Raw genomic sequence first — 24,879 nt, forward strand, 5'->3', positions numbered from 1 at the left:
CAATGACACAGGCGCCTGACCAGGAGTTAGAGTTTGGTGGAAAGAACAAGTCCTCGATTGTGATGAGGGGAACAGATCCTATTTAAAAGCTCTCTACTCCTGGTGGTAGTTGTTGGTTTTAAGCCTTGATGAGGTTTGAACTCATTTGATGATGATGATGATGATGATGACCATAGCAACAACATTGGATTTTCTGGTCAATTAGTACCTGCCAACCTTGAGATGTGGAGTCTAATATCACTCTATAGAATGGAAACTGAGGCTTGTAGAGGTCAAATTATTTCCCCAAGGTCACAGCCGCTGAGTGGCCAAGTTGGATCACACTCCAGGTCTGTCCCCGACACGTCAACATGGAATAGGAGGCTTCGCTTATGTGGAAGAGGATACTCTTCAGCATTCCAAGGACAGGACTTAAGCCCCAAAGCTCCTGTGGGCCACACAGCATTCTCATGAGCTGCACGCCTAGCAGGACTTTAGACCCAGGTGAATCCCTGGGGGGACCCCCAGGGTCTGTTTGCTTTCCAGCTCCTCGCCACAGCAGGGGAGAAACAGACCGAGCTGAGCAGAGAAGCCTGTGAGTCCTGTGTTTTCCTTCAAGAAGTGGCAGTAGACAGCACGGGAGTGAGAGGCTTCCCAACGCTGTCAGAGACCTCAGGGAACCCAGATTCTGGGGTCATCACCGTAGCGGCAAATGCCCCTCCACACCTCCTCACCCCCAGAGGGCTCACTGCAGCCCAACCCTGCAGCTCCCTAGTCCTACTTCAGGGCCACAAGAGAAGGCAAAATGGTGTTGTGTCTTCATTATTCTATTTTTATTTTTATTTTTTTTTGAGACAGGGTCTGTCTTTGTTGCCCAGGCTGGAGTGCAGTGGCACGAACACGGCTCACTGCAGCACTGACCCCCTGGGCTCAAGCGATTCTCCGGCCTCAGCCTCCCCAGTAGCTGGGACGACAGGTGTGCGTCACATGCCTGACTGATTTTTGTATTTTTTGTAGAGATGGGGTTTCATCATGTTGCCCAGGCTGGTCTCGAACTCCTGAGCTCAAGTGATCTGCCTGCCTCGGCCTCCCCAAAGTGCTGGGATTACAGGCGTGAGCCATTTCGCCCAGCCCATTTTTATTTTATTATTATTTTTTGAGACGGCGTCTCACTCTGTCACCCAGGCTGCAGTGCAGTGGTGCGATTTTGGCTCACTGCAACCCTGAACTCCTTGGACTCAAGCAATCCTCCCCCCTCAGCCTCCTGGGTAGCTGATACTACAGGTCCACACCACCACACCTGGCTAATTTGTGTGTATTTCTTTTATTCTTTATTTTTTTAGTAGAGGTGGGGTTTGCCATGTTGCCCAGGCTGGTCTCAAACTCCTGACCTCAAATAATCTGCCCGCCTCAGCCTCCCAAAGTGCTGGGATTACAGATGAGCCATCACACCCGGCCTAACATTTTAAAAATTATAAACCAACCTCATACGTGTGACAATCCTGTGCAGTGGGTGCTGCTATCACCTGCCCTGCTTTACAGATGAGGAAACCAGGTGCTTTGAGATTAAAGAGATGGCAGTGCCAGGACTCAGAGTCACCCTGGCCCCAGGGTCTGTGGACATGACCACCGCCTGAACTGCCCGCAAGGATGCTCTTGACCCGTTAGCCTTAGGGTTATGGGCCCAGCATGCTCCCACCGTACAATTTGCTGTAAGAGGGACACACACAGGGCTTGGGGGTACCCCTGAGACTCGCCAAGGGTTGGGGAGGCAGAATTGTGCTGAGGGGGGTGGAGGGGAAGGGACAGGAGCCAGCCAGGGACAATGTGGCCCTACCTTCTCCCTGGAGAGACCTCAGCTCTCTGGAATCCATCTATATTTAGCAGGTGGCTGGACAGGAGGCAGATAAGCAGAGCCTGGGGAGGGGGGAGGTCCCCATATATAGTGGGAAGGACAAGACCCCACTCAGTCCCTCTTTGGGTGACCTGTGCCTGCTTGGTGCCTGGTGTGACGTCTCTCAGGATGCCTGAGCCGGGGAAGAAGCCAGGTAGCTTTAGGACTAGGGTTGGGTCTAAGTGGGGGAGCAGGGGGGTGTCCACAATTGGGGAGCAGGGCTAGGAGGGAGTTCTTGAGGGGGCTGATGAGGACGTGGCCTCTGAGCCCCAGGACAGGGGCAGCCAGTCCTCGGGAGTCCTTTTTGATTCTCGGTTTCTTTTTCCTATCCCTCTGACGAGAGGTGAAGGTAAACCCAAGGTCAGGGACACAGACAGAGGACGCAGCCGAGACAGGAAGCACCCGGGGTCAACCCATTCTGAGAACGCAAAGGACCCCTTCCCTGTCCCATTTCCCTCGCCTTCCACAGCAAGGTTGCCCGCAGACAGAGCCCGTGTTTAGTGTGGAGCTGAGCCAGGCTCACGGCATGCCTTCGGACCAGCCTCTACCCACTCTGGGTCTCAGTCTCCCAACCTGGGGCGCTGGGGGTAGTGGCGGCATTGGGTTGGTTCCTCCTGGCTGTGACATTATCTGCTTCATGAGCCTATATGGTGTGGCCCCCATGTTGAGGGTGACACAGCCCCTCCTTCTCTGAGAGAAGACAGTCGGGAGCCCCAGAACCCAGGCCAAGGGCAGGGAAAATCACAGCCCAGGGTCCTGGGCCTGGGCTATGCCCTTACCAAGGTTGTCCAGGGCAGAGATCCAGGTCCCCATCCCCCAACGCCCTCCTAGGCCAGCTTTATCTCAGTTGCTGATTCTCAGCCTGAGGTCCTTGGAGGACAAATTTGGCCACATTCCAAGCAGGCAGAATTCCCCGCCCCCTGCCAAGGGCCCCAGATGGTGGGGGGAAGGGAAGCCGAGTCCATCACGGGTGTCTCCAAGCAGGGAAAGTGGAGTATCCAGGGGACACATGCAGCAAAAGTCTTGCGTGGAGGTCAGGACCACAGCCCTGGCTCTTCCGGCTACTAGCTGTGTGATCTTGGAGGAGCTGCTTAGCTTCTCTGAGCCTCAGTGTCCTCTGAGAAATGAACAGAATAACTGCAACTACCTAGGAGAACTGGTGGAGTATTACACGAGGGGATGCGTGGAAAGTGCTAGCACAGTATTTACTAAGAGGGGCTGCAGGGGTGGGGTGCACGCTCCAACCAGGGGCCGCTGTAGCCTCCACCTGGCCCTACAGTCTCAGCTTTCAGCAAGAAGCCACGGTCAGTGGAAGTGGCCGCAGGCAGCCCTGCCGTGTTTGAGGTGGAGACAGAGCGGGCAGGAGTGAAGGTGCGCTGGCAGCGCGGAGGCAGTGACATCGGAGCCAGCAGCAAGTATGGCCTGGCCACAGAGGGCACAAGGCATACACTGACAGTGCGGGAGGTGGGCCCTGCGGACCAGGGCTCCTACGCAGTCATTGCTGGCTCCTCCAAGGTCAAGTTCGACCTCAAGGTCACAGAGGCAGGTAAGATTCTGGTCAGGCTTCCCTGAGGTTCAGGCTCCTGGGGGGAGGGACAGCCCAGCACCTCTCTATCCATCCAGGGAACAGGAGGTACTTTCACACTTCCTTGCCTTTGCTGTGGCTGTGTCCCCCGCCAGGAACCCCCTTTCCCCCCTTTCTTTACATGACCTCTCTGAGTACCCCAGGTGCCATCCTGGCCTGTTCCAGCCATGGGGTAGGTGGGAGAGATGAACAAGACACAACCCCAGTCTCCCCCTGCAGACCTCCCTGGGGAGATGACCCTGCGCAGAGGGCACCTTGTGTGCTGGCAGCGAAGTCCCAGGAGGTGTGGATGAGGGGAGTGCAGCCCAGCCTGTGGGGCTGCTCTAAGGCTGGGGCAGAGCAGGGTTGGACCTGGAACTGTTCAGGGCAGGTGCAGAGGATGTGGGAACTGATGACCTGGGACAGGGAGGAGAATGTGAGAGGCAGGGTGGCTCTCCAGCTGAGCATGAGCTGCCTCTGAGGGGCCCAGGCAGCGGGAGGACAGCCATGGCAGACTTTCCTCATCCACAGTGGGCTCATGGGTCCGACGCTCAGGAGAGAGAGGGTGGAGGGGTCTCTGGTTAGTGACTGTACCACGACTCCTATCTGATCCTCTCCAGAGAAGGCAGAGCCCGTCCTGGCCCCTGCCCCTGCCCCTGCTGAGGCCACTGGAACCCCTGGAGAAACCCTGGCCCCAGCCGCTGAGCTGGGAGAAAGTGCCCCAAGTCCCGAAGGTGAGAGGGGCTGGGCAGGGAGGGGCAGGATCCGTGGGTAGAGGGTGTCCAGGGCAGGTCTCAAAAGCCTTTGGTTGGCCGGGCGCCGTGGCTCAGGCCTATAATCCCCAGTACTTTGGGAGGCCGAGGTGGGCAGATCACAAGGTCAGGGAATCGAGACCATCCTGGCTAACACGGTGAAACCCCGTCTCTACTAAAAATACAAAAAAAAAAAAATTAGCCGGGGTGGTGGCGGGCGCCTGTAGTCCCAGCTACTCGGGAGGCTGAGGCAGGAGAATGGCATGAACCCAGAAGGCAGAGCTTGCGATGAGCCAAGATCACGCCACTGCACTTCAGCCTGGGCGACAGAGCAAGACTCCATCTCAAAAAAAAAAAAAAAAAAGCCTTTGCTCACAGGGTCAAGCTCAGCAGCTCGCAACGACCCTACCCCTGGAGCCCCTGATGACCCCATTGGCCTCTTCGTGATGCGGCCACAGGATGGCGAGGTGACTGTGGGTGAGTGTGAGCTGCTGTGCCCAGCACTGGGGTGAGAAGGGGGGCAGCAGGACACTCCCCAAGCTGGGCCTGTCGCCCTGCCCTTGCAGGTGGCAGCATCACCTTCTCAGCCCGTGTGGCCGGCGCCAGCCTCCTGAAGCCGCCTGTGGTCAAGTGGTTCAAGGGCAAATGGGTGGACCTGAGCAGCAAGGTGGGCCAGCACCTGCAGCTGCATGACAGCTACGACCGTGCCAGCAAGGTGGGTCCGCCGGGGTCGTGGAGACACGGAGAGAGGGGACATGGAGAATCCTGGAAGGCACAAGGCACACAGAGGGCACCATGAGACCTGAGGCACACACGAGCTGCAAGCAGGGGGCGTGGGGAATCTGGGAGGCAGGTGGAGGGGTCCAGGGGCCCACAGGGAGATCCTGGAGGCCTGGGGGCCAGGGAGCGCGATGAGACGCATGGGAGTGCTGTGGGGGACATGGGAGACTTGAAGGACATGATCGCCTCAAGGGAGCACCTAATAAGGCTTGGTGGAATCGGCGGGGGGAGGGGGCGGGGGCACGGTGGTCAGGAAGTCTGGAGGACACCGTGAAGCATGGGGCACCAGCTAGTGGGGTTGTAAAGCCCCTGGATGGGTATCAGGGCTCAGGGCTCAAGGGACGCTCAGGGATTGACCAGAACAATTCCTCATTATACTGACGCGGAAACCAACGCTTGAGAGGTTAAGTGGTTGCTCCAAGGTCACCTAGACATAGGCCTAGAACCTTAAGCCTTGGTTTTTTGTGTTTTGTGTTTTTCCACCCTGTCCACCAGAACCTTAAGACTTAAGTCTCCTTGTGTGTTCACTCCAAGCCTCTGCTTTTCCCAACCTTCCACAGTCCTGGGCCAGGAGACGGGGCCTGTAGCAGGAGAGGGCCAACATGTGCCGGGCTGTGCATTGCACAAAAGCACTGTAGTTCACCACAACCATGTGCCAGCAGATGGCAGTCATGGGTTTTGAGATAGTCCCCTTTCTCTATACAAAAACTATATGGGTTAACTAAACCCGAGGGTGAGAAGGTTGATGAGCATTTGTCACTCCCAGCCTCCTTTTTTTTTTTTAATATTAGTTGAGATAGGGTCTCCCTCTGTCGCTCGGGCTGGAGTGCAGTGGCTCTCCACTACCATGTTCAAGCGATTCTCCCACCTCAACCTCCCGAGTAGCTGAAACTAGAGGTGCACACCACCATACTTGGCTAATTTTATTTTTAGTAGAGATGGAATTTCACCACGTTGGCCAGGCTGGTCTGGAGCTCCTGGTCTCATGTGATCCGCCCGCCTCAGCCTCCCAAAGTGCTGGATTACAGGCACAAGCCACTCCCAGTCTCCTTCAACGGTGCAGAGCCTTGTCTCCCGACCCCTGGTGTCCCCTGACGCCCTGTCCCTCCATGCACACAGGTCTATCTGTTCGAGCTGCACATCACCGATGCCCAGCCTGCCTTCACTGGCGGCTACCGCTGCGAGGTGTCCACCAAGGACAAATTTGACTGCTCCAACTTCAATCTCACTGTCCATGGTGAGGGGGCCCTCGTGACTGTCCTGGGCTCGGGCTCCCCATGGGTCCTGGTCCCCTGCCTCCGTTTCCCAACACTAAGGAGGATGCCTCGTCCCGTCCAGGCACGAGTGCTGGCCACGTGCCCAGTGCTGCACACACAGTGTGTGAGAGAAATCCAGAGGCTTGCAGAGTAGGCGTGGGGACCTAATTAGGGCTGAGTCCGGGTCTCATCTGGGTGGGACTCTGTTTTATCATCTTAGTGTCACGGCTCCTGGCCCACGGCCTGGCACTGTCTGAATGTTTGGTCCATGGGTGAAGGTGAGTTGAAAGATGGGTGGGAATTGGGGACAATAAACCGTCCCGCCTCCCTGGTACCTTGACCCTGGGAAAGGCTGGGAAGGTGAGGTCCTGGGGCAGATGCCCAGCTTCACAGGGTCATGAATGGCCAAATCTGTGAATACCCAGAGGCCACCCCCAGGGCAGGGCTTCTCAAACGACCCCCCTCTGAAGCCCCTTCCCCCATCTCTCCACCCTTTGAACCCAGAGGCCGTGGGCACCGGAGACCTGGACCTCCTATCATCCTTCCGCCGCACGTGAGTGACCATCCTCAGGACCTGGGGGAGGCCAGTGCTGGAGTCTGAGGCCCTTCAGGGTCTGGACTGGGGGTCAGGGCTGGGGATGATGTGTGGGGTGGAGCTGAAGTCAGTGGGGGCTGTGGGGGACAGCAAGCTTCCCGGGCAGGTGAGGATACTGAGTCTAACCCCCACAGGAGCCTGGCTGGAGGTGGTCGGCGGATCAGGTACCCCTGCCCCAGGCCCTATCTGCACCATCCACAGACCTCCAGGGGTCTGAGATGGGCGGGAGCCCAGTCTGGCCAGCGTCACGTTCTCCCTCCCCACTCCACTCCCTGTCCTGCTCCTAATCCCCTTCCAGTCCCTCACTGCAGCCTCACTGGGGGTCCCTCTCCATAGTGACAGCCACGAGGATGCTGGGATTCTGGACTTCAGCTCACTGCTGAAGAAGAGGTGAGTCCTGGGTGGCAGTTCCTGGGGCAGCTGGTGAGGCCTGGCTCCAAATCCCAGCACTGTGGTTTGCCAGCTGTGTGACGCTGAGCACAACACTGCACCTCTCTGAGCTGGTTTCCTTGTCTGTCGAGGGGATGGTCCCGGTGTGGAAGGAGTTAAAGGGCTCTGCAGACATTATGTCCCGTGAACAGGCATCCTCACAGTGTCCCCCACGGCCACTCCACACTTAGGGCTGCAGAACTCCCTCCGTAAACTCCGGGGACCCAGAAGCAACAGAGAGAGGGTCCCCAGAGCTGCAGGGTCTACCAGGCCGGCCCAACTGGCTTACGTTCTCTCTGCCCTCTCTCTCCCTCTCCCCCGGCCCCTCCATTATGGCTGCTGCTGCTGTGGCCCAGAGAGTAAGAAATGGGGTCTGGGTGTTTGGGGGCAGCCGGGCGCTAGTGGGTGCAGAGGGGATCCCGTCCCCTCCCTGAGAGGCTGTGGTGAGAGACTCAGAGCAGGGTGTGGCTTCCCATGGACAGGGGTAAGTCTCTGTGCCTTGGGCTTCTCCTGCCACCCACCTATCTGTCAGAGCTTAGGAGGGATAAGAAAAAGTAATGCACACAGGAGATCCCGCCAGAGCCTCCGGAGCAGCGTGGGTGCCCCACAACACAAGGAGTGCAAGTGTGGAGAATAGGGAGGAGGTAAAGGCCCATGGGTGGGGTCTGGGTCTTTGAGGGAAGGCGGCCACACCTCTCATGTGTCTCCTACCCTTTCTGCCCTCCCCCTGCCCCCGGAGCAGCAGTTTCCGGACCCCAAGGTGAGTGCCCATCATAGCACAGCACCCTCATCACCCTTAATTCTGCCGGGAACTCCTCCAAATCTCCAGCCCCACTTAAGCTCCCTTGGCCCCCAGACCTGGCCTGGGACCCAGACCACCTCCAGCTGCCCCACCAGAAGGGTAGGGGCAGAGGGACAGGGGTGGCTATAGCTCCTTGGTCCTGGGTCCAGGAAGCCCCGCCCAGGGGGCTGCAGTCTTGCCCCCAGCCACAGCCTGGACTGCGGGACACAGGGACTCAAAGCTGGAGGCACCAGCAGAGGAGGACGTGTGGGAGATCCTACGGCAGGCACCCCCATCCGAGTACGAGCGCATCGCCTTCCAGTACGGCGTCACCGACCTGCGCGGCATGCTGAAGAGGCTCAAGGGCATGAGGCGCGATGAGAAGAAGAGCACAGGTTAGCCCTTCCCCAGAGGGGAGAGGAGAGGGCACAGGTTAGCCCTTCCCCTGAGGGGAGAGGAGAGGGCACAGGCTAGCCCTTCCCTACACAGGAGAGGAGAGGGCACAGGTTAGCCCTTCCCCAGATGGGAGAGGAGAGGGCACAGGTTAGCCCTTCCCCAGAGGGGAGAGGAGAGGGCACAGGCTAGCCCTTCCCTTCCCTACACAGGAGAGGAGAGAGGGCACAGGTTAGCCCTTTCCCACGGGGAGAGGAGAGGGCACAGGCTAGCCCTTCCCTTCCCTACACAGGAGAGGAGAGAGGGCACAGGTTAGCCCTTTCCCACGGGGAGAGGAGAGGGCACAGGCTAGCCCTTCCCTTCCCTACACAGGAGAGGAGAGGGCACAGGTTAGCCCACCACCCCATCCACATACATGGAAAGAGCAGAGTCCAGCTTAGCACAGAGACTCACAGGAAAGAAGAGTCCAGGTTAACCCCTCCTTGTGTAGAAAAAGTCAAGAATGCCCAGGTTAGCCCCTTTCCACAGAGACAGAAGAGAAGAACAAAGGTTAGGCCAGGGCAGCCACAAGGAAGAGGACAGAACTCAGGTTAACCCTCCTCACCAAGGAAAAATCAGGCTACCCTTTTTTTTTTTTTTGAGATGGAGTCTCCCTCTGTTGCCCAGGCTGGAGTGCAGTGGCCGGATCTCAGCTCACTGCAAGCTCCGCCTCCCAGGTTTGTGCCATTCTCCTGCCTCAGCCTCCCGAGTAGCTGGGACTACAGGCGCCCGCCACCTCGCCCGGCTAGTTTTTTGTACTTTTTAGTAGAGATGGGGTTTCACCGTGTTAGCCAGGATGGTCTCGATCTCCTGACCTCGTGATCCACCCGTCTTGGCCTCCCAAAGTGCTGGGATTACAGGCTTGAGCCACCGCACCCGGCCTACCCTTTCTTTCTCTACCCTCTTCTGAAAAGAAATGAAGCCCAGTTAACCCTCTCCACACCCGAAAGAAAAGGGAAGAGACCCGCTAAGCCTGGAGAGCCACACGCAGGCAAAGAGAAGAGCCTGGTTAATCTTCCTCACAGGCAAACAAAGCAGGAGGGCTCAGGTTAGCTCCCCTCACCCCCAGCCAGGTGGAAGGAGGAGAGCCCAGGCTAGCTCTTCTCCACTGAGGGGTTGACAAGGGCGGGTGTGAACCGGCAAAACAGGAGTCTCACATGCCTGCTCCCCACCGTGTCTGAGTCTAGCACAGGGCCTGGCACACACCTCGAGCGCTCTATAAACACCGACGGAATGGAGGGGTCAGCTTCCATGCAGGGTATGGGAGACAAGCCCCTCCCAAAGCACACACACAAAACACACACGATCGTGGGGACAGGGAGAGGAGTTGGTTAGTCCCTCCTTGCTAACTTTCCCCAGGCCCCCTAGCCCTCCGTTCTGCCTTCCTGTGTCTCAGCCTCACTGGGTTCCCTATCACCCCATCACTAGGTGGCCTGGCCCTTACCTGCACTGTGGCCTCATTGAAGTCAGGGATCCCCTGGATGCCACCAGTGTTCCTCTGGGTTAACCCCTGAACTGCTGATCCCAGAGGACACCAAGCAAAGGACTGCAGGTGCCCCGGGAGGAACAGATGGAGGCCGGCAAGGCAGACCAGGACCTCCGAGGGTAGGGGTGTCTTCCAGGAAGGGCAACAATAGTAAAAAGAGCAAATTGCTGGCCGGGCACGGCGGCTCACGCCTGTAATCCCAGCACTTTGGGAGGCTGAGGTGGGTGGATCACCTGAAGTTAGGAGTTCGAGGCCAGCCTCACCAACATGGTGAAACACTGTCTCTACTAAAAATACAAAATTAGCTGGGCATGGTGGCAGGTGCCTGTAATCCCAGCTACTCCGGAGGCTGAGGCAGGAGAATCGCTTGAACCTGGGAGGCAGAGGTTGTAGTGAGCCAGGATTGTGCCATTGTACTCCAACCTGTGTGACAGAATGAGACTCCATCTCAAAAAAAAAAAAAAAGAGCGAATTCCTTCCTAAGCCAGGGACTAGGTGCTTTATGTAATTGTCTCATTTAATTCTCAAAACAATACTATGATGAAAGGACTGTTACCATTCCCATGTTACTAAGGAGGAAACCGAGGCACAGAGGGATTAAGGAACTAGCCCAAGGTCACAGAGCACCCAGCAGTAGATCTCTGCCCCTCCGCAGCTGACTCCAGGCCCAGCCAGAGTATTTGAGGACTCAGAGGTCCTTCTCTGCTCCGTGGATGGAGCCCCCACTTCCTCCCTGGGCTCAGCAGCAACAACACGGGCTTTTACAAACACGGCCGCAAGAGGAGGCATTGTCGCGGGGCAGGGCCAGACGCAGCTCTGCCACACACCTGCCGGGCTGGTGGCATGGGCCAGTCACCTCTCTGAGCCCTGTTTCCCCCACTGCAGCAGCACGGGGATCACCGCACTGGCCCCAGGGGCTGAGATGGGAGTGACAGCGCTGGGCACAGAGGGCCGCTAGGTGGGAGCTCCTGGGAAGAATACAAAACTCAGGGGTTGCTGAGAGAAAAGAAGGCACATCTGTCCCAGCCCCAGTTCTCCTGACAAGCTTCTGTCTTTCTGGAAGCCCCTAACCCCATTCCTGAGCTGAGCCTTCCTCCCCAAGGAAGACAGAAGGACAAGGTCAGAGAGACAGAGACAAGGAGGTGGATAGACACATAGACACAAATACATAGAGACACTACGCCTGTAATCCCAGCACTTTGGGAGGCCGAGGTGGGCGCATCACCTGAGGTCAGGATTTCAAGAGCAGTCTGGCCAACATGGTAAAACCCCGTCTCTACTAAAAATACAAAAATTAGCTGGGCATGGTGTCACACGCCTGTAATCCCAGCTACTCGGGAGGCTGAGGCAGGAGACTCACTTGAACCTGGGAGGCGGAGGTTGCAGTGAGCTGAGTTGGCGCCACTACACTCCAGCCTGGCTGACAGAGTGAGACTCTGTCTCAGAAAACAAACACACAAAAAGAAAGAGAGGCACAGAGAGCGAAGTGGAGGCGGGGCGGCACAGAGGGGATTGGGGGAGGACCTGGGCCCCAGCCCCAGCCACAGTAGCCTGGCCTGGGGGAGCAGGGTGTGGGCGGTGGGGGTGGGTTGGCCGGGGCTGAGGGGTGGTGCTCAGCCTTTCAGAAGAAGCTGGAGCCGGCCTACCAGGTGAGCAAAGGCCACAAAATCCGGCTGACCGTGGAACTGGCCGACCCTGACGCTGAAGTCAAATGGCTCAAGAATGGCCAGGAGATCCAGATGAGTGGCAGGTGCGGCCTGGGGTGGGGAGGGGGCCTCAGGTGGAGGTGGGGACCCCCACAGCCTTGCCTCCTGTCCCTCTCCACATGCGTGTCTCTGACTCACTGTGGCTCTCAGCCCCATCTCTCTGGGCCTAATTTCCCCTCCTCTTGTTCCTGCCGGTCCTCTCCCTCTCTCCTTTTGTCTCGGGCTCACTTCCTCCCGTCGGGAACACTCCAATGGCCCCTTCTGTTCCACAGCAAGTAAGTTCCCCTCTGGATGGCCTGGGGTGGGGGGCACAGGGGTTTTCATGGGGTGCGCTGGGCCCGGAGGTGTGTCCGCGACTTTCCTGCCACTTCCCTGTGGCTCCCACCCAGGTACATCTTTGAGTCCATTGGTGCCAAGCGTACCCTGACCATCAGCCAGTGCTCACTGGCAGACGACGCAGCCTACCAGTGCGTGGTGGGTGGCGAGAAGTGCAGCACGGAGCTCTTTGTCAAAGGTGGGCCTGGGGCCTGAGGCCGTGGGAACCTGGGGAGGAGATGGCCTCAGGAGCCACCCTCATGCTCACCCTGCCTGGACAGAGCCCCCCGTGCTCATCACACGCCCCTTGGAGGACCAGCTGGTGATGGTGGGACAGCGGGTGGAGTTTGAGTGTGAAGTATCGGAGGAGGGGGCGCAAGTCAAATGGTGAGTTCCAGAAGCATGGGGCATGGGGCAGGGCTGAGCATCGGGGGCATCTGTGCAGAAGAGGCCACAGCACTTGCCACCCACCCACCCGGCTAGGCTGAAGGACGGGGTGGAGCTGACCCGGGAGGAGACCTTCAAATATCGGTTCAAGAAGGACGGGCGGAGACACCGCCTGATCATCAACGAGGCCACGCTGGAGGACATGGGGCACTACGCACTGCGCACCAGTGGGGGCCAGGCGCTGGCTGAGCTCATCGTGCAGGGTGAGCCAGGCTGGGGCACGTGAGGCTTCAAGGCTTGGGCCTCCCAGCCCCCACCCCACCCTGTAGGGGAGCAGGCAAACCTGGGCTCAAGGCCCCTGTGACCTTGGGCCTTTAACAGCCTAAACCTCACCCTTCTCATCTCTAAAATGATGATGCTGAAGTGACCACTCCAGAGGGTACTGAGAGGCTCAGACAGGCCTGGTGAGCGTCACCACCCCTCAAACACTTGAGGTTCCTTATGTGCACTGCACCGTCATAGGCAAACATGGCACACACAGGCACACACGTTTTCACATGCACACATGCACCCAGACACATGTGCACCAGAGCCCAGGAGCCTACACGCCCTCCACAGGGACTCACGCCACACCCACACACCCTCCCGAGCTCAATGGCTCAGCCCTGCCCTGCAGAAAAGAAGCTGGAGGTGTACCAGAGCATCGCAGACCTGACGGTGGGCGCGAAGGACCAGGCGGTGTTCAAGTGTGAAGTCTCAGATGAGAATGTGCGGGGCGTGTGGCTGAAGAACGGGAAGGAGCTGGTGCCCGACAGCCGCATAAAGGTGTCCCACATCGGGCGGTGAGTGTGCAGGGCAGGCGGATGGGACAGGTGGAGACTGAGATGGAGACAGAGACAAAGACAGGAAGAAACAGAGAGAAAGAGAGATAAAGACAGGTGAACAGAGAGGCAGATGCACAGACAGGACGGAGACTGAGACAGAGACCCACAGAGAGGGAGAAACAGACCCAAAAAGACAGAGACAGAAAGACAGAAATAGTTTTTTTTTTTTTTGAGACGGAGTCTCGCTCTGTCGCCCAGGCTGGAGTGCAGTGGCCGGATCTCAGCTCACTGCAAGCTCCGCCTCCCGGGTTCGGGCCATTCTCCTGTCTCAGCCTCCTGAGTAGCTGGGACTACAGGCGCCCGCCACCTCGCCCGGCTAGTTTTTTGTATTTTTTAGTAGAGACGGGGTTTCACCGTGTTAGCCAGGATGGTCTCGATCTCCTGACCTAGTGATCCGCCCGTCTCGGCCTCCCAAAGTGCTGGGATTACAGGCTTGAGCCACCGCGCCCGGCCAGAAATAGTTTTATAGAGACAGAAAGATATGCACAGGGAGGCACACACAGAGGAGAGTTCGTCAGAGACAGAGAAGAATGAGGGACAGAGACAAAGAGGCAGCAGGGAGAGACACAGACAGGGTTGAGAGCTCCCTGGCGCCCTCCCCCAGCTTGTGACCAGGGCAGGGCAGGAGGCCACCAAGGAGGCCGGCTCTGGCCAGAGGCCCTCGCTGCCTCTCCCGCCCTCTTGCTCATCCCGGGAGCAACTGGGCTGGCCGTGCTGGGCCCAAGTTCACAGAGATTAATGACACCCAACCCCTGCCCAGTCTCCAAGGGCCCAGCCAAGGGGATGCTTTGATGTGGAAATCACTTTTACACTGCCTACCTCTAAAAGCACATGGGAGAGCTGGAAAATTATATAAGATAGAAAAAAAAAGGCATTTTTAAAAATCAGAATACCAACAAGCCAGGACGAGGTGAGGGCCTCCTGGGGACCCTGGCTGGGGTATCTGGTGAGGCCAGGGGTGTGTGGCCCAGTGGGGTCCCCTAAGCCTGTGCTTCCCTGCAGGGTCCACAAACTGACCATTGACGACGTCACACCTGCCGACGAGGCTGACTACAGCTTTGTGCCCGAGGGCTTCGCCTGCAACCTGTCAGCCAAGCTCCACTTCATGGGTGAGCCTGCTCCAGGGTAGGGTGGGTGGGGGCAGTGGGGCCAGGAGCCCCTGTCACTGGGGCCAGGAGCCCCTGTCACTGGGCCCTGTCTTTGCCCCCATGCCACTTGCCCTTCCTTCTCTTGCAGAGGTCAAGATTGACTTCGTACCCAGGCAGGGTGAGTCTCGGGGCCCCCCGAGTCTTGGTTCTGCTCACTTTCCGCAACCCACCCACGCAGGCCTCCCCTCCACTCACAGAGGGAAGAGCAAGGATCAAAAGTGGGGGTCCTGGGGCCCAGCTCCAGCTTTGCCACTCATGACCACAGGTCAATTATAATCTCTGTGAGCCTCAGTTTCCTCTTCTCTAAAATGGGAACCCTGATAGTGCCGCCCCCATAGGGTAGTTATAAAGATGAGGTGACATGATGTGTCAGAGCTGTCAAGTGCTGTCACAGGTGTGACTTTTATTATTACATCTTTTCTTCTTCTTTTTTTTTTTTTTTTTTTTTGAGACGGAGTCTCACTTTGTTGCCCAGGCTGGAGTGCAATTGTGCAATCTCGGCTCACTGCAACTTCTGCTTCCCATGTTCAAGCGATTCTCCTCCCTCAGCCTCCTGAGTAGCTGGGACTACAGGCGCATGCCGCCACACCCAGCTAATTTTGTATTTTTAGTAGAGACGGGGTATCGCCATGTTGGCCAGGCTGGTCTTGAACTCCTGACCTCACATGATCCACCCGCCTCGGCCTCCCAAAGTGCTGGGATTACAGGGGTGAGCCACCACGCCCGGCCCAGGATTAAGCTTTAATCAGACATTTCACAAGTTTAACTTCAGGAGAATAATCCAGATTGCAGCATACTTGGAGTGCTTTCCAAACTGGGTTCATTTAACATCGTTAACCCACTTGAAAAGAGTTCTCTGATGAAATTAGTTTGGGAAGCAGCGAACACCTGCCCCACCTCTTGCTTCTTCGGAAGCAATCTAATCAGTAAAGAAACTTGCCTTTGTTTAGCTTTGTTTAACTGAGGGCAGATTCCTGATTTGGCCAGGGAACCTTTTTAATGTGTGTGTGTGTGTATGTATGTGTGTGTGTGTATGTGTATGTATGTATATGTGTGTGTGTATGTATATGTGTGTATGTGTGTATGTATATGTGTGTATGTATGCGTGTGTGTGTATGTGTATGTGTGTATGTGTGTATGCATGTGTGTATGTGTATGTATATGTGTATGTGTGTATGTATATGTGTATGTGTGTGTGTGTGCATGTGTATGTGTATGTATATGTGTGTATGTGTGTATATGTATGTGTATGGATGTATGTGTATGTATGTATATGTATGTATGTGTGTATGTGTGCGTGTATGTGTGCGTGTATGTGTGTGTATGTATGTATATGCATGTATGTGTGTATATGTATGTGTATGTGTGTATGTATATGTGTGTGTATGTGTATGTATGTATGTGTGTATGTGTGTATGCATGTATGTGTGTGTATGTATGTATGTATGTGTATGGGTGTGCATGTATGTGTATGCATGTATATGTATGTGTGTATGTGTGTGTGTATGTGTGTGTGTGTGTATGTATGTGTGTGTGTGTGTATGGGGGGGGCAGGAGCAAGACACTGATGTTCCCCCAGTTTTCAAAATGCTATGGTAGGTGACCTGACCTGAATATTACAAGCCTCCCAGCCAACGTCCTGGGATGATGGGAATGTTCTAGATCTTGGTTGGGTTAATGGTTGCATGGGTGTATTCATCTGTCAGAACTCATCAGCCTTCAGTCAGATCTGAGCATAAACTATACCTCAATACAAATCTAAAAAACCAACAAACAGGGGCCCAGGCTCTCAAGTGGCCCCTCCCCAGTGACCTATGCTCCTCCCGGCTCTCCGGTTTCTCTGAACTACATTGTCTCTTCTGCAGAACCTCCCAAGATCCACCTGGACTGCCCGGGCCGCATACCAGACACCATTGTGGTTGTAGCTGGAAATAAGCTACGTCTGGACGTCCCTATCTCTGGGGACCCTGCTCCCACCGTGATCTGGCAGAAGGCCATCACGCAGGTACGGTGGGTCCCTCCTCAATCTCCCCATCTGTGAGGTGGGTGTGTGGAGCCACCCAAGTGCTTGGACCTGCTGCACACCCCACCCACGTGTGCACGCCCTGCTGCTGGCTACCCCGTGGGAGAGCAGAGGCTCGACTGGCCAGGGGGCAGGCGAGATGGGCAGTGTGGGTTGGGGGTGGAAGAAGAAGCAGAGGGGTGCTTCCAGGCTGAGTCAGCTCCTCTGCTCCCTACTTCCCTCCTGCCCTGTTCCCAGGGGAATAAGTCCCCAGCCAGACCAGCCCCAGATGCCCCAGAGGATGCAGGTGACAGCGACGAGTGGGTGTTTGACAAGAAGGTGAGTGAGGCTCAGGTCAGGATGGGGCTCGTTTGTCTTCCATCACTTTCTGCCCATTTGGTGTCGAGCCCTTGGTGAGGTCTCCATGGAGGTGCCACACTTGGCCAGGTGTGTTGCTGCCCCCAGCAGGGTCCCTGTGGGGCCCTCACACCTCAGGCAGGGTCTGTGGAGTGTGCTGATGGCCGTCACAAGGATGTGGACACCCTCTTATTGTGAGGAAGCCCTCATGACTGGGCTGCTCCCTGGCTCCCTTCAACCTGAGCTGACCTTGACCTTGACCTTGTGCTTCCTCTCAACTCCAGAGTAGTTTCCGAGGCAGTTTCCTGCCACTGTAGCTGCTGGGGTCTTTTTCCTGCCCAGCACTGTTGGTTCTTCTGAAGGCTGGGGTCTTGAGGGGTCCTCACGCTAGCTCATCTGAGAGGACAGGTGGTTGCCCCAGGTCCCCTGACAAAGCTAGAACCTGAACCCCTGCCCTCGGTCGGTGCCACAGAGAGGATTTTGAACTAGATGCTGACATGGGTGCAGTCTTCCCACAGGCTGTGTTACCCCCATGGACCCCGGGACATCTGGTTGTTGCAGAGACTGCAGGGGCCTCTGGGGTCTGACTTGGATCTCACCTCAACTCTCCATCCCCCCAGCTGCTGTGTGAGACCGAGGGCCGGGTCCGTGTGGAGACCACCAAGGACCGCAGCATCTTCACGGTCGAGGGGGCAGAGAAGGAAGATGAGGGCGTCTACACCGTCACGGTGAAGAACCCTGTGGGCGAGGACCGGGTCAACCTCACAGTCAAGGTCATCGGTGAGGCCGGCCAGGGTCCAAGCTGGAGAACACAGAGGGGCAGCCCCAAGGAGGGCCCATCCGTTCGCTCATTCAGCCACTCGACAAACATCACGGGCATGCTCCCTGAGCTGAGTGGCAACAGGACAGGTTTTTCTGTCCACAAGGAGCCCCGCTGTGGGGGAGATGGAGGCAGTTGCATCCCGCAGATTTCCTGCGACACGGCTGTACATGAGCCGTGTCCAGAGTGCCATGGGAGCACCGAGCAGAGAGCCATCCCAGAGAGCCTGGGGGGGATGCCTTTAGGAGGCTGAGAAGATGGTGAGGAAGGGCATCCCAGGCAGAGGAATCCCAGGCATCCCAGGCAGAGGAATCCCAGGCATCCCAGGCAGAGGAATCCCAGGCATCCCAGGCAGAGGAATCCCAGGCATCCCAGGCAGAGGAATCCCAGGCATCCCAGGCAGAGGAAACTGTGTACAAAGGGGTGGGAAGGGAAAGGGTCTTTTGGGTGTGGAGAATGAATGAAACGTGTCAGGAGAGGACTGGGTAGGGTTGGGAGGATCAGAGCCAGGACAGGGGTGAATATGCGCAGTGTGAAGCCTTAAAGTGTTGATGGAGGGCTGGCGACATGATGAGAAATGCATCCTGTCGAGACCCAGCCTGGACAACACAGTGAGACTCAGTATCACTAAAAAAAAAAAAAAAAAAAAAAAGAAGAAGAAGAAGAAGAAAGAAATGCATTCTAGAAAGATCTCTTTGGATTTTGGATCTGGAGGTGGTGGGGGCAGCCGGTGGCAGTTAGTTGGAGTGGGAAGGGGACGAGCAACATTACTCAAGGCCCCGAGCGGGGCAGGGCTGATGTGTCCACCGCACCCCCTCCAGACGTGCCAGACGCACCCGCGGCCCCGAAGGTCAGCAACGTGGGAGAGGACTCCTGCACCGTACAGTGGGAGCCGCCTGCCTACGACGGCGGGCAGCCGGTCCTGGGTGAGTGCAAGGGGGCCAGGCGGAGGTGCGAGGGCGCCGAACAGATCCGAGGGAAGGTGGTGTGGGGATGCCTGGGTCCCAGACCAGAGCCGCCACCTCCCCCGAGCCAGGCTACATCCTGGAGCGCAAGAAGAAGAAGAGCTACCGGTGGATGCGGCTGAACTTCGACCTGATTCAGGAGCTGAGCCACGAAGCGCGGCGCATGATCGAGGGCGTGGTGTACGAGATGCGCGTCTACGCGGTCAACGCCATCGGCATGTCCAGGCCCAGCCCTGCCTCCCAGCCCTTCATGCCAATCGGTGAGCCTGCCTGACCTGGTCCTGCCTCCGCTCCCTCCCCAGTCAAAGGCCCCCAGTAATAGCAGCTGCTCCGCAGGCAGCCACGCTAGACACTCACATCCACGGTCTCCTTTCAGCCTCGACTGGGGATACTCAGCCGCATTTTACAGATGAGGAAACAGGCTCCCCGCAGTTAAACGACCTGCCTGAGATCTCCCAGCTGGTTGGGGTGGAACTGACTCTCACACTACACCGACCCCTAGTTCACTTTCAAGCCTCTCTTTCCATGTCTACAAAATGGGAATAATGACACTGCCTACCTCAGAGAGCTGTTAGGATGAGATGGGATGAGCAGGCAGAGGCCATCTGGCATCTAGCAGGTGCCCAGTGAATGTTCATTGTCCCCTGTTCCCCACACCCTTCAACCCAGGGTTTGTCACCTATGGGATGGGGCAAGGGCTGTGGTTAGTGGAGGGGTCTCAGGGGCGTCTGTCTGTGGAAAGAGTCCTGGACCAAGACTCAGAGATGGCAGAGGCAGCTCCACGGTCTCCAGGAGGCCAACTGGAGTCAACCCTCCCTGAAGCCTCAGCTTCCTCATCTGTATAATGGGGTCTGAGTGGGTAGAACAGGTGCTGAGGGTGTGGCAGGGCTCGGGAGGACACCTGTTCCCACCAGGGTGGGTGAGTCCAGGGGCAGCTGTCTGTGGCAAGTGCAGGCCAGGGACCCCTGGGCCCAGGGATGGGGCACAGCTTGGGAAGATGGCAGGAATTGGGGCCTGTGGGGAGAAGGGTTCAGGCCTCTCTTTTTAGGGACTGACTCCTGGTTTGTTCAGTTCTTAGTCAACTCACCTAATCATACGGTGCCAGGAAATTCCCATGTTTTCCTGTAGTTTTAGGGGTTTTTTCTCTTTTCTCCTTTCTTTCTCTTTTCTTTTCTTTTGATGGAGTCTCGCTCTGTCACCCAGGCTGGAGTGCAGTCCTGGAGCGATCTAGGTTCACTGCAACCTCCGCCTCCCAGGTTCAAGCGACTCTCCCACCTCAGCCTCCTGAGTAGCTGGGATTACAGGCATCCACCATCGTGCCCAGCTAATTTTTGTGTTTTTGTAGAGCCGGAGTTTCACCATGTTGGCCAGGCTGGTCTCAAACTCCTGACCTCAGGTGATCCGCCCACCTTGGCCTCCCAAAGTGCTGGGATTACAGGTGTGAGCCACCATGCCTGGCTGCTGCTGTTGTTTGTTTTTAAGCCAATCTACAGACAAGTGTTGTAACAGAGACAAAATATTCCTTAAAGTGGCTAAAAGCCAGCTGAACAGGAAGTGCCCCCTATGTGACCAGTGGGCAGTTTGGGGTCTAGGCCACGGATCTCCAGCTTCCCCAGGCTTGCTGAGACCCCTCTCTGACCTCTCCTCTGCCCAGGTCCCCCCAGCGAACCCACCCACCTGGCAGTAGAGGACGTTTCGGACACTACGGTCTCCCTCAAGTGGCGGCCCCCAGAGCGCGTGGGAGCAGGAGGCCTGGACGGCTACAGCGTGGAGTACTGCCCAGAGGGCGGTGAGTGTCCCCACCCCCAGCCCCCTCCCCAAACGAAGAACATGCTCACCTTGCCATTGAGCAGATTCACCCATAGTCAGGTTTTTTTGGCCCACTTTTGCCTAAAGTTGAGGACATCCAGGGAAATACCTGTTCTGTTTTCAGAAGCAAAAAAAGCTTGCCTAGTGAAAAACAAATGCAGAGTAAAGCTGACTATAACACTTCTTTGAGCAGTGCGAAATCAGCAACTACATTTTAAAAACATATTTAAGGCCAGGCGCGGCGGCTCAGGCCTGTAATTCCAGCACTTTGGGAGGCCGAGGTGGGCGGATCACCTGAGGTCGGGAGTTCAAGACCAGCCTGACCAACATGGAGAAACCTCGTCTCTACTAAAAATACAGAATTAGCTGGGTGTGGTGGTGGGCGCCTGTGATCCCAGCTACTTGGGAGGCTGAGGCAGGAGAATCGCTTGAACCCAGGAGGCGGAGGTTGCGGTGAGCCGAGATCACGCCATTGCACTCCAGCCTGGGTGACAAGGGTGAAACTCCATCTCAAAAATAAATAAACAAATAAAATTTAAAAAATAAAAACATATTTAAATCCTGGAGATTCCTATCAGAGGAGTGGGCAGTGGGGATGGGGTGTCGGTGGTGACACAGTCTGTGGCCTTGACTGCCCCTCCCCACCCCCAGGCTCAGAGTGGGTGGCTGCCCTGCGGGGGCTGACAGAGCACACGTCGATACTGGTGAAGGACCTGCCCACGGGGGCCCGGCTGCTCTTCCGAGTGCGTGCACACAATATGGCAGGGCCCGGAGCCCCTGTTACCACCACAGAGCCGGTGACGGTGCAGGAGATCCTGCGTGAGTGCCCCTTCATGCAGTCACAAGACCCGCCATTGACACCCCAGGCCCTTGGTGTCCGGTGGAGGTGGGGACGTTTGGGGAGGCCCAGAACGCTCTGCCCAGAACGCTGGCAGAGACAGGAGGGGTTGGAGCCATCACCCACGCTCTAGGCCTAGGGAAAAAGTGCAGAGAGGGTGGCCAGGCACAGTGGCTCAAGCCTGTAATTCCAGCATTTTGAGAGGCTGAGGCAGGCAGATCACTTGAGGTCAGGAGTTCGAGACCAGCCTGGCCAACATGGTGAAACCCCGTCTCTACTAAAAATACAAAAACTAGCCGGGTGTGGTGGTGGGTGCCTGTAGTCCCCCAGCTACTTGGGAGGCTGAGGCAGGAGAATTGCTTGGACCCGGGAGGTGGCAGCTTCAGTGAGCTGAGATCACACTACTGCACTCCAGCCTGGGTGACAGAGTGAGACAATGATTCAAAAAAAAAAAAAAAGTGCGGAAAAGGCTTTCTTGGTCTATGTCAGACCCCTAGTTCTGGAACAGGGAAAATAAAAGCCACAGTACCCAAGCTCTCTTCCAGGAGCGTCTCAGCTCCAACAGGTAAGTATTGTCTATGTCTGTCATCAGATTGGTCCCTCTGGGATCCACTTCCCATTCCTCTGTTCCTTGTCCCAACAAAGGGTCCATCTTTTGTAAGGATTGGTTCTCAAAGCTGGAACGAGGCAGCAAACTCGAGTGGAAACAGCACAGGGCATAGGGTTTACACCCTGGCCTATGACTTACTAGCTGTGTGACTTCAGTCAAGTTGCTTACCCTCTCTGATCCCTGCCTCTTGAAGCAGTGTGGTGAGGCTCGGGGAAGCCAGCTGGGCTTGGGCAGGCTGGAGTTGCTATGTCAGCAGGAGCTAAAAGGAGGTGCAGGGCCCAGCAGGCGGCTTTTTTCTTAGCTGCAGCTCTCTGGGGCTTGTCTCAAGGGAGGCTGGAGCTGTGGCGCCCCTCAGAGCCATGGCAGGCCCTCACTTAGCTACCCACTCTGTATCCACAGAACGGCCACGGCTCCAGCTGCCCAGGCACCTGCGTCAGACCATTCAGAAGAAGGTCAGGGAGCCTGTGAACCTCCTCATCCCTTTCCAGGTGGGACTGGCCCCTCCCTGTCCTCCAGGGGAGAGAGGCTATGGTGTGTTGTTTCCATCCAGTGGACTGATGTCTCAGGGCTGGCCCAATCTGAGGTTCCAGAGGTGGGGGTGGCAGCTGGCCTTTGGAGAGATCCACATTCAGGGTTAAGCTTTTCCTCCCCTCAGGGCAAGCCCCGGCCTCAGGTGACCTGGACCAAAGAGGGGCAGCCCCTGGCAGGCGAGGAGGTGAGCGTCCGCAACAGCCCCACAGACACCATCCTGTTCATCCGGGCCGCTCGCCGCGCGCATTCAGGCACTTACCAGGTGATGGTGCGCATTGAGAACATGGAGGACAAGGCCACCCTGGTGCTGCAGGTTGTCGGTGCGTGGCCAAGGCCTCTTTGAGCCCCCTTGTTTCCCATCCCTGAGCTGGGCTGCTGGGTCCAAGGGCTGACCCAACCCACAGCTCACATTTTCCAGTTCAGTGCCCCAGCAGGCCTGGCCCTGGCTGGTAGGGGTGGCATAGTCCCTGGAGCCCGGTGTCCCCCTGCTCACTGTCGGAAAGAGTGGTGACCCGACTGGGTCTGTCTCCCGCAGACAAGCCAAGTCCTCCCCAGGATCTCCGGGTCACTGAGGCCTGGGGTCTTAATGTGGCTCTGGAGTGGAAGCCACCCCAGGATGATGGCAACACGGAGCTCTGGGGGTACACAGTGCAGAAGGCTGACAAGAAGACCATGGTGAGCCCGGGGTCTGGGGTCTCCACGTGCACTCTGCCTAGGCCCGGCAGACCCAGGCCGCAGCCACCCTTCACTGTCCTCACCACGGGCCCCTCACCCTCCCTCTGCTGATCTGAGTCCCTCCACAGTACGGGTGGAGATGCCCAGGGCACCCAGGAGAGGCTCTCGGCATCGGGGAAGGCCTGGCCCAGAGATGCCTCCCCTCCCTCCCCGCCCCCAGGAGTGGTTCACCGTCTTGGAGCATTACCGCCGCACCCACTGCGTGGTGCCAGAGCTCATCATTGGCAATGGCTACTACTTCCGTGTCTTCAGCCAGAATATGGTTGGTTCCAGTGACACAGCGGCCACCACCAAGGAGCCCGTCTTTATCCCCAGACCAGGTGCTGTACCCTCATTCTCCCCAGCAGGGGCTGGGGCAGGGAGGCCATCGGAACAGGGAGGGGGGCCTAGTTTGGTGTGGCCCTCTCAGTACCAAGTCCTGTCACCAACAGGCATCACCTATGAGCCACCCGACTATAAGGCCCTGGACTTCTCTGAGGCCCCAAGCTTCACCCAGCCCCTGGTGAACCGCTCGGTCATCGCAGGCTACACCACTATGCTCTGCTGTGCTGTCCGGGGTAGCCCCAAGGTAGGGAACTTTAGGCACTGGTCCAGGCCGACCAGGAGGCGGGGCTCACAGGCCCGGATGTCAAGCAGTCCTCTCCCCAGCCTGTCTCCTCTGCTTTCTCTCCACCTTGGGGTGTATGGACCGGGTTTCTCTCCCTGGGCAGGGCCGTGGTACTCGCTGTTGGTTCCATGTTTGTTTCCAGCCTTGGGCATAGTCAGGGACTCCGTGGGACCACCCCCCACCGAGTATAAACAGAAATGCGTCTCCCTGGGTCCCTGCCAGGTTCCCTCTCAGCCTGGATGGCTTCCCTCCCTCTCTTTACCTTAATTGTAGCCCAAGATTTCCTGGTTCAAGAATGGCCTGGACCTGGGAGAGGATGCCCGCTTCCGCATGTTCAGCAAGCAGGGAGTGTTGACTCTGGAGATTAGAAAGCCCTGCCCGTTTGACGGAGGCATCTATGTCTGCAGGGCCACCAACTTACAGGGCGAGGCACAGTGTGAGTGCCGCCTGGAGGTGCGAGGTGAGGAGCCCTTGGGGCCAGGGCCTGGGAGGCGGGAAGAGCAGGGCAGCAGTGGGGACCCTGGGCTTTGCTCTGTTATCCCGGGCCAAGCACCTGCTGTGACTGCAAGGGCAAGGACCCTGTCATGACCAGATGGGTACTAGCTTCCAGAAGGCTGGGAGGACACAATGACATGGCCTCCTCTTCTGCAGTGCCTCAGTGACCAGGCTGGCTCCCGGGGATGGCCAGGTATGTACTCCAGACCACCTGACACCCAGGGCACAAGTCAGTGGCTAAGCCCTGGCCCTTGGTCGGGGGGCAGCCATCAGTAAATGGGAGGCTGTAGGGGGCCTCCGTTCACTCATAAGATAACCTGTGTTGCAGGTACAAGATGCCAGCCCCATACCAGGAGCCTGCAGGGAAGTTGGGGAAACCGCTCCCTGCTGTTGGATGTGTGTGTGACAAGTGTGTCTCCTGGGCTGCAGTGGGGGATCAGCAGGACAGCTGTTGGGCAGGCCTGAGTGGGTGTTGCACAGACTGGTCCACAGGGCTCCTGAAGGAAGCTCCTGGATCTTTGGGGTAAGAGGGTGACCTCAAGAAAGGATGTCTGGGGACAGGCCTTTCTGGCCTGCTGTGTCTTCCCAATGTGTACTGGGCAATAAAAGATTAATGCAGTCACAGAAAACTCACTCTTCTCACTCAATTTCAGTGTGCCTGTTTTCTTTTTTTTTTTTTTTGAGACGGAGTCTCGCTCTGTCACCCAGGCTGGAGTGCAGTG

General features: G+C 57.1%; 1 protein-coding gene across 5 annotated transcripts; it reads left to right on the plus strand.

Annotated features, from left to right (window-relative positions):
• The first annotated feature begins 1,947 nt into the window (after nucleotides 1–1,947).
• Nucleotides 1,948–24,786, plus strand: MYBPC3 (myosin binding protein C3). 5 transcript variants are annotated; one of them, XR_010581189.2, is made up of 33 exons: nucleotides 1,948–2,027; nucleotides 3,153–3,419; nucleotides 4,058–4,171; nucleotides 4,555–4,666; nucleotides 4,756–4,904; nucleotides 6,089–6,206; nucleotides 6,730–6,778; nucleotides 6,955–6,984; nucleotides 7,157–7,210; nucleotides 7,992–8,009; nucleotides 8,262–8,425; nucleotides 11,566–11,929; nucleotides 12,044–12,168; nucleotides 12,251–12,356; nucleotides 12,453–12,619; nucleotides 13,033–13,198; nucleotides 14,243–14,349; nucleotides 14,477–14,506; nucleotides 16,254–16,393; nucleotides 16,649–16,729; nucleotides 17,368–17,527; nucleotides 18,389–18,493; nucleotides 18,604–18,792; nucleotides 20,187–20,321; nucleotides 20,993–21,160; nucleotides 22,189–22,277; nucleotides 22,445–22,640; nucleotides 22,856–22,995; nucleotides 23,216–23,375; nucleotides 23,487–23,623; nucleotides 23,936–24,122; nucleotides 24,232–24,350; nucleotides 24,486–24,786. XR_010581189.2 is itself a non-coding variant. In XM_065529518.1 (33 exons), exons 1-32 carry the CDS (start codon nucleotides 2,003–2,005, stop codon nucleotides 24,322–24,324), a joined length of 4,098 nt encoding a protein of 1,365 aa, XP_065385590.1. In that variant the 5' UTR covers nucleotides 1,948–2,002; the 3' UTR covers nucleotides 24,325–24,350; nucleotides 24,486–24,786. The 5 variants fall into 5 exon arrangements, 2 of the variants coding, with proteins under 2 accessions (XP_065385590.1, XP_065385591.1); XR_010581188.1 differs by having other exon boundaries at nucleotides 4,568–4,666; nucleotides 24,213–24,350; XR_010581187.1 differs by having other exon boundaries at nucleotides 4,568–4,666.
• Nucleotides 24,787–24,879: the final 93 nt, after the last annotated feature.

Source organism: Macaca fascicularis, chromosome 14, assembly GCF_037993035.2.
Source record: "Macaca fascicularis isolate 582-1 chromosome 14, T2T-MFA8v1.1".
In the NCBI taxonomy this organism is placed as follows: Eukaryota; Metazoa; Chordata; class Mammalia; order Primates; family Cercopithecidae; genus Macaca; species Macaca fascicularis.